The sequence below is a fragment of the Dermacentor albipictus genome, chromosome 4 (assembly GCF_038994185.2).
Source record: "Dermacentor albipictus isolate Rhodes 1998 colony chromosome 4, USDA_Dalb.pri_finalv2, whole genome shotgun sequence".
Taxonomy (NCBI): Eukaryota; Metazoa; Arthropoda; class Arachnida; order Ixodida; family Ixodidae; genus Dermacentor; species Dermacentor albipictus.
In genome coordinates, this window is record NC_091824.1 from 23,778,977 (window position 1) to 23,793,148 (window position 14,172).

Below are 14,172 nucleotides of genomic sequence, written 5' to 3' on the forward strand. Positions count from 1 at the left end.
CGCACGTTCCCCGGGTCCCCCTCTCCTTCGCTTTTTTTCCCAGAGATCGCGAATGCAGCAAATATACACGCTGTTTTTCCTGCGCCAAATAACACAGGGTGCTGCACTGCTAACTTGTGATAAGCCCATGTGCACATCTTCTGTCAGACTGTAAGGCTTGGCAGCCAATACAAATGCGGCATCATGGAAAACATGACTCACGCCACAAGTAACAAAAAATATCTTTCTAATAAAGCTTTAATGACCAATTTTAGCGGCAATATTGCATTTGCAAAATTGAAGCCCGACATTCATATCTTGCCCAGCAACAACTTCACAAAAATCGTCGTAGGTACTATGGCACGCAGTATTTTGTCTGTGGGCAGCCCTGAACGAAAACGAAAATTAAATTGTCAGTGACGCTGATCTCCCCACCCTATTAGAAAACGCTACCTACCTCCCCGCTGCGTGGGCGCCAATGCTATGACAATTACGAGCTCTCTTCATTCTGATCAATAAAGCCTTGTTTTCATTTGCTGCTATACGTATACAAACGTGATTATCCGAACGGCGGTACCACCGCAAGATTGGGTACAGAATAGAGCACGCTTCGCGTCGATTCTTGGCGTCCCCATAAGAAAAGAAAGAAAAGGCCGTGATGAAGCCCGTGCCAGCAAAAGCTTGCACTACTGTTGGTCTGCACTCGCAATAGAGAGGATTAACGGATCAACGTCACTGGTCCACTATTTCATATTTCTTTCGCTGCTGCCATATATCGGGCGCCGCCCGCAGTGCCAAAGTATTGTAGGTTGTAATATCCAATACGATTTTGTTTAACACATTTTTTTAGTTAATAATATGACTTTGAGTCCTCAATTCTCGAATTGAAGTGCTTCCTCTATAAGTACTAATCACGGGATTATTAAGGATATGGTTATTACTTATCTGCCCTATTTTTCGCGCTGCCGAGTTCCTAGTAATCACAAAATGACGTAACTTCATGGAATCTCGATCGGGAAATATCCTTACAAAATTCACCTTTCTTTTTTTTATAAAATTCTGTGCAGCTGATACAGACACTGTACTTGTGACGTGAAGTCACAACACAACAACACAACAACAACAGTTTTCTGAAACTTTCGAGGGTAAGAAGGAAAGCATGAAACATAACGGCAAGGTTTCGCAGCGGCTTCTCGGAGCGAGCAGGAGAGGGGATGGAAAGGCGAGCGGCACATCGCGGCGGGTCCGCGACTACAGCCTGTCAAGTCATACGCCGCCAAACTCTTCGGCCGAACAGAGTCTGAAGACGATCCAGAGAATCCCAGTCGCGACTTTTGACGGCCTCACTTATGCGACGTCGCTCTCAACGAACGCTTCGCCGCAAACGCGAGCGCCGGGCGCGCTGGTTGAACGCCCTCTTGCTGCTGTCTTTGTTCGTCTTCGCTGCGCGTTCTCAACGGAAGAAGGACCCGAGAGCCCCAACGCCTTACAACGCCTCACTGTATGTTTAGCGACTCCTGCTCCCAGTGTCAGGATTGGGGGCTCAATCCCGTCGCTCGTGATCCGTTGTCAAGATTGGAGACCGGCATGAATTAGAAGGTAGCTGGCCCATGCCGTCGTCCAACTTATCCACGCTGAGGACGTTGATGAAGGGAAGAACTACTTCTCATAAAGAACGAGGAATATGGGTTCATTTACAGTATTTAAATCAGTCTAACATGACTGCTTGAAAAAAGTGCATCAGTCTAACATGACTGCTTAAGAAAAAGAGTGTCAGTCCAACATGACTGCATAAGAACAAGTGTTAGTTCAACATGACTGCTCAAGAGAAGTGTATCGAGCACCCGCACAACAGCAGTTTTATGCGAAGCATATTACTAGAGCTCAACCCAGCTCCTCAGGCGCGGCGGTATCGCCTTCAATACCACGTGACACCGTGACGTCACGACAGAGGAGAAACGGGGCTCCAACTCGCGCCGTCGCTCGCGGCGTCGCATCCTGCATCGGACGCGGTGAGCGTCGAGCAACGCAGCATTCGGCGCGACAACGAAATGTGCGCCTGAAAAAGCGCCGCACGCCTGAGCCGACGCCGACGACACCGGCTTTTCTGCGACACGAGCTCCTTAACGCTGTCGCGTTAAAATAAAGGCTAGTATGCTTCGCATCCTGGTCTTAACCTTAGCTAAGCCACAGCCATCTTTTTTAAACACTCGGTCCGCCGGTTATACAAGGCGGCGAACGTTCGTGTTTCATCGCAAAACTAGCCGCCTTCAGCAGGACGGTCTACGCACACGAAGGCACACACATTCCCATGTCCGGAGCCGACGTCCGAGGGTAGCCGTTCCGGGTAGTTCGGAGCCATTCTGGGTAGCTCGTTGTCCTGCGTCCAGGTCGGCGCGTGGGAAGCAACAAAAAACGGCTTTCCCGTGGCAGCTCGCGCACGCATAGCAGATCAGGTCCGCGCTGGGGAGTTCGGGCTCAATAGTTCGCCCGCCGAACTCATTCTGTCACAACGGCGATGGGGTTAGAGGATGGCGGCGGTTTCCGCACAAAGCCCGCTTCATCGAACGCATCCTAGCTGAAGCGACGGAGAGTGGGGGATGCGCGTCTTGTTCCCTAGTCATAATTGGGTGGCAATCCTGCATTGCAGCTCGCCATTCTTAACAGCGCCTCCATGGCCCGAAAAATCTCGACTGTCTAGCGCTGACAACCGCTAGGCAGGAAGAGAACGGCTGGTGGTCAGGGGGGATTGATGTCTTGACTCGCAGCGACCACTTGTGTATTGATGTCACCGCCCCAAAACATCCAACAAGGACAGGCAACTGCAAAATGAACCCCACAACACGGCTCTGTGCCGAGATGACGTGCATTGGCTCTCACTTTAGACCCGCTAGGCTTCAAAAAAAACAACAACATTAGTGCAGAAACCAAAAAAAAATGCTGCATTTCGCTATGCCAATTTCTGAAGCAATTTCGTGCTGACAAATTCAGCAATCATGGAGGGAATCCTGCTAAATGAAAGGAGGTCTTCTTGGCTTTAAAAAAAAATTAGCACTAGTAACCCTCAAATTTAGGCGGGACCACCAAACGCAGAATTCAAATTAGCCTGCTCAAACCATCCGCATTGCTATGCAACTTTCTCTTCTTATATCTAAAGGAGAAGTTGTACTCTTGGAGAGTGAGGCTCCATCGGAGCAAGCGACCATTTTTGCGTGACATTTGATTGAGCCATGTCAGAGGACAGTGGTCGGTCTCGAAGATGAACTTCGCTCTGTACAAGTAACACGACAACTTCTGCGCGGTCCAAACTAAACTTGCACATTCCTTCTCTGAAGCGCTGTAGGCTTCTTCTCTTACATTTAGTTTACGGCTGGCATAGAGGATAGGATGCTCCTCGTTATCGTCGCCGACCTGAATAAGTACCACGCCCATACCTCTGTCGCTTGCGTCGCATTGAACTATGAATTCCTTTGTGTAGTCTGGCGCGCGAAGCGCAGGGCGAGAAACCAATAGCGTTTTCAAACTTTGGAAAGCGTTCTTTTTGTCCTTATCCCAGTGTACGTTACTCGGTGCTCCCTTTTGGAGGGCGTCCGTAATGGACTTGCCATTTGCGAGTAATTCGGAATGTACCGTTGATAGTACCCCACAAGTCCCAAAAATGAACGAAGGTCTGTTTTCGTGCGTGGCTGAGAAAATTCTCCAATCGTAGCTATTTTCAGCTCGGCCGGCCGTCTCATGCCCTGGCCGACAACATGGCCCAGATAAGTAATCTGTGAACAAACAAACCTACACTTTTCCGCTTTCATCGTTTAGCCGGCTTCCCTCAACCGTGAGAACACGTGTTTGAGGTGCGATACATGTTGTTCCCAGCCGCCCGAAAAAATTACTACATCATCAAGATAAGGCAAGGCAAACTCGTGCAAGTCTTTTAGGACAATATCCATTAACTTAGAGAAGCTAAACGGCGCGTTCTTCTGCACGAAGCTGAGTGCGAGAGGGCGAAAAGTGCCTACAGGTGAGATGAATGCGGCATAGCGGCTGGCACTTTCTGAAAGGGGAACTTGCCAGCACCCCCGCACGAGATCTATAGTTGAAATGTATTTAGCAGCGCTAACTCTTTCAATTCGATCCTCAATGTTGGGTATCGGGTACAGCTGATCCCTAGTGATGGCATTTAACTTCCTGTAGTCAACACACGGACGAGGATCCTTGTTAGGGGTTTCTACGAGTATTAGTGGTGACGTGTAGTCACTCTCAGCGGGCTCAATAACTCCCAACTCTAGCATGCGCTGTATCTCTGCCTCCATAATCTCTCACTGTCTTGGAGACACCCTGTAAGGCTTTGATCTTACTGGTTCGGTTGATGTCAGCTCATTTTCATGCGTTATTAGTTTGGTTCTACCCGGCCGATCGCTGAATCGGTCGAGGTATTCCCCTAACACCTCTTTTAGCTCATCTAGCTGCTCGGGTCTTAGAGCATGCGAGCTTACCGAGTGTTCTACTCCTTCTTCTAGGCCGATTTGAGAGTTGGAGGTCACCCTATACTCTTTAAACTTGGTACTAGTGCCATCCTGCTCTTTGATGGTATAGTTAACGACTCCGCTCCGCTCTATATACGGCTTCATCAAATTGCACTGATATATCCTCACCTCCTTCCTGCGACCGAGCATTTTCAGAGCATAGTTAGTATCTGAAAGTTTGTGCAACACTTTAACGGGCCCGTCGCAGTGAACTTCAAGCTTGTTATTTCTTGAAGGTTTCAGGATCATTACCTGGTCTCCGGAGTTAAACGTAGGAAGCCTCGCATTCTTGTCGTAATAGAATTTGGCGTTCTTTGGAGCTACTCCCATGTTCTTTCCGACTAGTTCTTGGGTTGCGCTTAGCCATTCCAGCAATTTTAGCACGTATTCAACCACTGTTGGACTCTCCCCTCTTTCCTCCCACATCTCTCTTAACATTCTTAGTGGAGAATGGAGTGTCCTCCCATACACTAGTTATGCTGGCGAGAACCCTGTCGCCTCATGTGGAACCGTTCGCAAAGCGAACAAAGTTGCCCGCACACAGTTCTCCCAGTCCTCCTTGTGCTCGTAGTAGAGCGCACGCAAAACTCGCTTAAGCACCGAATGCCACCTCTCTACACTGTTTGACTGAGGGTGATAGAACGAACTGTGTATTAACTTTACTCCGCACTTCTGCAAGAATGTGGAAGTCAGTGCGCTCGTGAATACTGACCCTTGATCTGCCTGAATTTCGGCTGGAAACCCAACTCGCGCAAACACTGTCAAAAGTGCGTCTACTACTTCGTTGGAACTGAGCTCTTTCAAAGGGATTGCTTCTGGAAACTTGGTAGCCAAACATAGCATGGTAAACAAGTACCTATAGCCCGATTTTGTTTTTGGAAGAGGCCCTACCGTGTCTATTACAAGTCGTCTGAAAGGCTCTGCTATTAAGGGCACTACCTTCAGTGGAGCTTTCCATGTCTCTCCTGGTTTACCAGAACGCTGGCAGGCGTCGCATGATCTTACAAAGTTTTCTACGTCTTTGAAACAGCCAGGCCAGTAGTATTCCATAAGCAATCCTTCCTTTGATTTGTTTATGCCTAGGTGGCCAGACCACCCATTTCCATGACATAGACTCAAAAGGTCCTCCCTGTACTTAGTAGGTACGACTAACTGATCTAAAATCCTACCCTTTCGATCTCTCTAGTTCCGATACAACAATCCTCCCCTCTCATGTATCGTCACGTTGCGCCTAGCAATGCCTTCTTTAGCTGTGTCATGTAATTTAGCTAAGCTCTCACCATTCTTTTGCTCAGCTGCCAGTGACTCTCTATCCACACGTAAGAGCTGATCAAAGTTCTTTGAGGCCGGTGATAATAACGACCCTGTCTCGCTTGTGAGTGCGTCTACTTGCTCTTCCTGCAGGCTAGAACCTTGACACTCTAGTGCTACGTTCTCATTGAGCTGGTCAGCTGGCAGGCTCTCCTCGACTGTTCTTTTGTCCCTCGGGCCTAGCTCGGATTCGGGTATTGAAGTTATCCCCTTTTCTGCTTCCGCTGGAGGAGCTTGTGCATTTTCAGGCGAAAGCGCCGCGATCTTACGAGCTTGGCCTCGGGTCAATGCCTGTACTATGCCCTCTCCCAGTTTGAGCCCTTTGTCACGCAGTAACTGATTCGAACGCTTCGAAAAGATGTAAGAATACTGCAGTAAAAAAAATTGGAAACTGCCACCTCAGTTTCTAGCTCCCCGAATGGTCCATTGATTTTGACTTTGGCCATGGGCAGACACGCGCTGTGTTCTTCTAAAACCTGTTTTATCCATGCTACTTCTCCGGTGAAGTCATCTACCGTCACGTAAGATGGATGGACAATGTCCATCGTGGTGGCACTGTCTCTTAGAACTCGGCATGGTTTGCCATTAACTTGCAGGTCGTGAAGATATGGACTTAAAAGTTCCATATTCTCGTATTTTTCCTCCACGTAGGAGAAAACTACGCTAGGCTTCCTGCAGTTTACAGCTATATGTCCCAGTTTGTGACATTTGTAACAGCGAATTGGTCTAAAAGATTCGAATTTTCTTTTCTGTTCTTTTTGTGCGGTTTATCCGTTAAATTTCTCCTCGATCTTTTCTGCGGGCTTTTCCGCCATGTCTACAGGCTCCGATCGTCTAGTCTGCGCACCCTTTTTGCACGGAAATGGTTTCCGTGGTCCATTTCGACCATCCCAGTTTCCTTCCTCGGCGTTCAACTTTCTACGGGTTGCGTACTCTTCTGCTAATTCAGCCGCCCTTTCCACAGTGTTTACATTACCTCTGTCTTGCACGCACAGTTTCACAGCTTGGGGGATGGTTTTGTAAAACTGCTCTAGACACATGCATTCAATGATCATGTCTCTGCTGTCGTACGCTTCCGCGCTTTTAAGCCACTCGACTAGGTTGGCCTTTAAGCTATATGCAAACTCCGGATATCCCTCGCCATCTTTCTTGCCTGTGCTCCTAAACCTTTGCCGAAAAGCTTCGGTTGAAAGGCGGTATTTCTTCAGGAAACTAGCCTTAACTTTTGCATAATCGTATGCATCCTGTGCACTCAATCTGGCGATTACTTCCGCCGCCTCACACGGCAACATAGACAGCAACCACTGTGGCCATGTACTCGGGCCGAAGTTAATCTTTCCGCAAGTGCTTTCAAAATTGCTTAGGAACAAGCCTATGTCGGTCCCGACCTCAAATGGCTTTAATAGCCTGTCCATGCGGTACGATTCTGCCTCACTTGATCGTCCCAGAGCGCCTTCACTTCCTTGAGACAACTCAAAACGTTTGCTTTCAAGTTCAAGTTGCATTTTTTTTAACTCCCGATCTTTATCGCGTTCCTCTCTCTCTTGTTCTTTTCTGTCTCGTTCTTCTCTCTTTTTCAGAAGTTCGAACACCATTTCAATTTCTTCCTCACTAGCCTTTTCGGAAATTAGCTCCAATAATTCCGATTTCAGCATTTCCTTGCGCACATCTAGGCCAAGTTCCTCACCAACAATCATCCATTCGTCTCTCAGCAGTGTCCTTAACTCCATGATTGCTGCTTTACTGCCTTGATCCTGCTCTCTAATTCTAGCTAGGAAAACACAACCTAGCTAACACTCAACAATCTAGCTACCCTACTGTTCTAAACAGAAGAACCACACAATGAAGCCTAGAGAGTCAAAGCAAGAACCAAGCACTCACCGCAGTCACAGCACCACGTCGCAAAGTCCATCCCACCGCTGCCACCAGTTGTCAGGATTGGGGGCTCAATCCCGTCGCTCGTGATCCGTTGTCAAGATTGGAGTCCGGCATGAATTAGAAGGTAGCTGGCCCATGCCGTCGTCCAACTTATCCACGCTGAGGACGTTGATGAAGGGAAGAACTGCTTCTCATCGAGAACGAGGAATATGGGTTTATTTACACTATTTAAATCAGTCTAACATGACTGCCTCAAAAAAGTGCATCAGTCTAACATGACTGCTTAAGAAAAAAAGTGTCAGTCCAACATGACTGCATAAGAAAAAGTGTCAGTCCAACATGACTGCTCAAGAGAAGTGTATCGAGCACACGCACAACAGCAGTTTTTAAACACTCGGTCCGCCGGCGATACAAGGCGGCGAACGTTCGTGTTTCATCGCAAAACTAGCCGCCTCCCGCAGGACGGCCTACGCACACAAAGGCACACACATTCCCATGTCCGGAGCCGACGTCCGAGGGGAGCCGTTCCGGGTAGCTCGGAGCCATTCTGGGTAGCTCGTTGTCCTGCGTCCCGGTCGGCGCGTGGGAAGCAACAAAAAACGGCTTTCCCGCGGCAGCTCGCGCACGCGTAGCAGATCAGGTCCGCGCTGGGGAGTTCGGGCTCAATAGTTCGCCCACCGAACTCATTCTGTCACAACGGCGATGGGGTTAGAGGATGGCGGCGGCTTCCGCACAAAGCCCGCTTCATCGAACGCATCCTAGCTGAAGCGACGGAGAGTGCGGGATGCGCGTCTTGTTCCCCAGTCGTAATTGTGTGGCAATCCTGCATTGCAGCTCGCCATTCTTAACACCAGCATGAACGCACAGCACGAGCGGACCCCACATGAAACGTTCCGCTAAGGCGAGTAGTTTAGCGACCATTTCGCGAATTAAATTTTTTTTTATCCCGCACACTCGTGCAATTATTTTGTGGGGTGTTGATAGAGCTGCAGTCGACAATTCTGTGGCGCGACGCATCGGGTGCATGAGCTCGGGCTACTGGATACCGGAGCATTCTTTGCAATTTGCGCCCAGTCAAGCCGGCGGTAAGAGAGGTGTGTTCAGGCGTAAATGACACCCCCCCCCCTCCCACTGGCCCCTTGCACCCGGGGCCCACGGCCCCCCCTGTTGCTACGCCACTGCTCGAGTGTAACGATGTAGAACGCTATCGGCGGCGAGTTTTTGTACCTATTTCAGTTCCCCATCACGCAGCAATGGTTTTTCGGCAGACCTTGAAGCTTCGGCCACCCGACGCATGCGACGAGTGCTGCTAATTTCACTCCAAAAATGTGAAACAAACGAATTCGCACGAGCAACGGCGCAGAAGAAAACTACGATGGACCCTTTGCCTCCGTTCCCCAGTGCACTTAGCAAGAACGTCACCAATGGCGCGTCCGTCAATGCGCTCTACATGTATTCTCAAAATTGGATAGCGCATTGATATTCGTAGTTCGTAGAAACGTAGATGAGTTTCCTCCTAATTTTAAAGCGAGAAGCTTACTATGAACTTCAGGCACTCCAAGGGAACTCTCTGTCTAGCAACAGTCTTTCCTCCAACTTGGTCCAGTGGATAGCCTTTGGTCTAATAGGTTTCTGTGCTGGTTTCTGTGCTGTGGGAGCAGTGTCCAAGACCAACCACCTGACCAATTTTGATCAATCAATCAATCAATCAATCAATCAATCAATCAATATTTACAATTACATTACTATACTTTACAGATAGAGGTAGACATAAGGAGGTTCCATAGTCAAAACTGAATTGGGACCTCCTGTTCGTGGTTAACATAAAAGTTCCATTGGCAAGAAATAGTAGCTTAATCGGTACAATTACAGAAATGATAACTAATGAAATACAAATATAATTAACTGAAGATATTAATGGACACTAATATATCGACAGTAAGCAATATTGCGATACTAAATAAAACTAACATAGAAGAGGAAGAAAAAGAGTAAAAAAAATTGAAAAACATTTAAGTAACATGTTGGAGTAAATAATATTGTCAGGGCTAGAACCAAAATCAGGTTATAGAGTACATAGTGTCACATACACATCACACAACAAAAACATTTTCGATTCATCACGAAATGAACGGGCTTTCTGGAGTTTTATGGCAAATGGTAATGTATTCCATGATGATACAGCTGCAAAGGGAACCATCTCTTTGCCATAATGAGCGTGCACTTTGGCAGAATGAACTAATTATGCAGCGCTGGACATATGTAACTGCGTATGTGCCGCTCTTCCATGAACATTCTTCACGCTAACTTGGATTACTGGATGTGCACCACTCCTCAATGAGCCTATTTGCCCTCAACTTACCACGTTGGGTATTGTCACCCGGTTCATAGCATATCCCCCCCGCCCACACAGTGGGTTTGCGCCATTAAATAAGGTATCATTATCATCATCATCATCGTATGTGCTGCTTTTCAATTAACCACTTCGACGGTAATTTGGGTCAGTGAGTATGTGTCACTGGGTATGTGGCACTCTTCGTTGAAAAAAAAATATATAAAGAAAACTATACGGTGCCGGGTCAAATTGAACCCGCGTCACTTATTCCCAGACACTCTCGTTTGAACATGCATTCACACGTGCGCCACACGTTCACTTCGCGGCGGCACCACAATATGACACAGCGTGTTGCGTAGGAAGCACGAGAGAGAACCCTGTTGCATGCCCGCATCGTACATAAAGGGTGCACATAAAGGACATGCCCGCCTCGGCATAATGGTGTGTCGGTACATTGCTTCAGGGCTAACAGAGTTGCCGGGAAAATTCATCGCGAGATGGGATTTGCGGAAATTTTCGCTAGTCGCAACATACAATGAAACAGACAACGAAGTGATACAAAGTATAATTTCATTGCTGTTGAATTGAAGTGTGGGAATAGTAAGGTTAAGGAAAATGAGGTTAAGTGGCCAAAAAGATAACTTGCCACAGGTGCGCACCAAACTCTCATCTTGCGCATCGCGCGTGCATTTTCTTATCAACTAAGTTTTACCATCCCAAAATCTTGCATATATCCACAAATTCTACTGTGTGACTCAGTTTCTACGCAACCAAACATAATACGTGTTCGGAAATCTCAAACGAGGTAAAGAAATTCAGGGATGAACTTTGTAACGATTCTTATCGTTCTTTGTTGGTTTGTTTCGTTTTTTATTTTTTACTCATCGTTGCATCATACGATGCTGAACTGTCGCCATCCACGCAATGCGCCACTTGGCGTCACGACAATTGGTAAGCCACAAATGGGACCGAATAGATAGAATCGTCACATAACACGGCTGTACCTACCCATGCCAGCGCATGCAATTGGAGGGTCTATTCTTGAAGCTGCCAAACACATTCTTATAAGTACTTTATAAATGAGCTATCTGCATTGCCCAAATAAACCATTACAATTGGCTTCCATAATATATCCCTCTCAATATTTACGGAACGAAACGCGTTTCCATGCCTTGACTGGAGGACACTTCGACGGAACGGTAGCTCTGTTTTCTTATCTGAATGGCGATATCGCAATACAGTTTTGGATTTATAAGTATAGATATACCCTTCGGATGTTTCTTAGCTGGTGTCTACATACAATGTACCGATATTGTGCGTAAGTTATAGGCCCTTTACGGCGCCACACGAACACTCCCTGGACCTTATTCGGGTCGAAACCCTGTCAACCTTTCGCCATTAATACCTGCTTTCTTCTGTCGCTGCTAAAACCGCAGTTAGGTATATCACGACTAGACCCGCAAACATGAAAGCCTCTGAAATGGTTTTTTTGCGTTTCGCATAACTGATTTATTGTTTAGCTGTCACTTAGCAACACAATATGTTTACAGAAGCAAGAAGGGACTGTCTAACACTAGCCAGTTTCTAAGGGCGCTCTTTTGTCAGGACCTCCTGTTAAAGAACAGCTCAAGCATCCCACGGCAGCTATGAAGTACCTTATTCTTACAGCCAGCCCGACTGCCTTTTTGATTATGGGATATTATTTTTCCTACACACGTCCGAGACTGATGTGCGCACATGATGTCAGCATGATGTGGGCCCAAAGGTCAAGCAAGATGACAAGAGTTTTGCATCTTTATATCCGTATCTTTTTGTATCTTTTTTTTCCGAATTCCGTACCGGACTACTCAATTTCAAGGAATGAAATGGATACCCTGTCTGTCTGAGTTGTTTTGCATCACTCTTTGTTTACACAACCAGGCTTAGTGGAACGGCTTCCGGCCATCAAGAGGGTAAAGAAGCGACCTACGGGATCCCCGCGAAGAAAACCGCTCTACGATCATGGTCACGGGCACATCGATGAGCCCGGTTACGCACCCTTCATCAAGGATTCAGGAGAGGTGCCCGTTCGCGTCAAAGGTACGTGTAGTAGATGCAACCAAAACGAAAATGCCTATACATAGAGCTTTTTAGAATGCTCTAGGCGGAAGCGTACTATGAAAAAGGCAAAAACCGGTGACACTCCGCTTTTGAAAATGGCGGCGTCAAAATAAGCAATTACGTAGCTTGAAAACTTAGAACCCAGGCCCTTTATTATCACTTTAGTTTTCCATTGCATAAAAAATACTATCAGATAAACAGCATAAGCCACTCACGTAGCAAGAATAAAGATACCTCGAGCAACTTGACTTTGTTCTACCGGGGGGTGGTCTAAAGAAACGTGTAAGGAACCGGGGCCAGCTACTCGATCTTGTCATTCTGTCGGTAGCCGAGGTCTGCTATTGTGGTTGCGTGTTTCAAACTTACGCGCAACTTCTCCGCAAATAAAATTTATGCTCACACCACTTTATTTGCTTTGAAACAGAGGGAAAAAACTAAATAACGATGTCATAGGGCACACAGCAGTGCTCCTGTGGTGATTGTTACTCGCTTTTTTTTTACGCATAAAGGGAATAAGAAAATTTTTTAAATATACAAAACAAAGAACTAAAAATCTACAAGCACACAGCATCCACATGACAATTTATCGGAGTCGGTTTAATGACATTAGCGTAGGATATTCTTAAATGAAGCTTTTGTCACCATCATCATGCCCTTTGTCACGATTAAACCGAATAATAAGCTTGTGTACTCAACTACTTCGGTCGAAGGCATCCCGAAATGCGGCAAATTATTGGTAGCAGGACTTGTAGACATACAACCGAAATGTCTAAGGGTCCTGAAAGATGGTATTAAATATTCCAGCCACTTGGACCAAAGAAGATGGCGTCAAGACCGTGCACCCCAAGCAATCGCTTCCGCGGAGTCATCGAAACCTAAAACGGCTAAACGTTGAGCAAGTTGGTTGGCATTCGTGTTAAAGAAAGGCATGTGTGCAAGCACGGACACAAGAAGTGACGAACAGGACAACACAAATGCCGACTATCAACTTAAAGGTCGCACAGTGTCGGGAAAATGAAGGGCGGCACAACACTTATCTGCGCATGCTCAAGGGAAGCCAGCGCCAGCCTGTCAATCATGGACACTTCCGGGCACTGACGATGGCTGGCTGTTTAGAAAGGGCAATTCTAGTTTGTTGAAGACAATACAGTTGGCGCTTTAACAGCTCAGTGGAGCGACGCAATATCCCCTGGGCTATCACGATGGGTTATGTTATGCACTTTCAGGTAGTGTGCTAAATTGTAACATGCTGAACTGTCTGCGATGCGTGGTACCGTATTTTAGTAAACATAATTGTATATCATGTCGTACATTTTACGCAACATTCCTTTATTCCTTTACGGAACAGAAAATCCAGACACTTTACTACTTAAGATGCAAGCCGGAAGCGACGCAAAGCCACCGATACGCTGAAGAACATTTGTGTGGTCAACCTCTACAATGACACCCTCGGCACTGTGCATCAGCTCAATAGAGTGTGCAAGACGCCACAAATTTACCAAGATAAACATATTATTCACAAGCCTCTCCCATTGATCGTGAATGTGCCTAGGTACAGGAACATGATCAGGAGTACGGCGATAACGCGGACAGAAATTCGCACCATGATTCCTCAGCAATTATACAATCTGATAATCTCGGTTCACGAACCCCTCCTCCCTTTACCGTTTAGCCCAAAAATCAGTTTTTCATTGGTACTACTCCGTGTTCGGTACACACGTGCCTTAAAGCCTCCCCCCTCGCCCCTCCGCCCTCCCTCCCGCCCCGTGTGTCTACTCACTTCCCCGTAATAGTTTTGGGATTGGGGAGTCACTCTTCGGCTGTGTGGTGTATGGTACTGCAAACGCGGAACACGCAGGCACATTAACACAAGAAAACGAGATGGACGCGGGCCTGAGTGTTCCTATGTGTACCACTCTTGCAGCGCCATAAGCCATATAGTCAAGCCACAGCGACGTCACCGCTGAAGCACTTCTAAAGGACACTTTTCAGACACTGCAAGCATAGGTGGCCCTACACGTTGCCTCACCTGGGCCTGGAGTCGGACAG

General features: G+C 47.1%; 1 protein-coding gene across 1 annotated transcript in view; it reads left to right on the forward strand.

Moving 5' to 3' along the window:
* LOC135919216 (uncharacterized) overlaps positions 1–14,172 on the forward strand; it is a 97,893-nt gene that overhangs the window by 38,562 nt on the left and 45,159 nt on the right. The window contains exon 4 of the mRNA XM_070538023.1: positions 11,944–12,102. Coding sequence (XP_070394124.1) covers positions 11,944–12,102 — 159 coding nt within the window. The remainder of the gene's footprint in view (positions 1–11,943; positions 12,103–14,172) is intronic.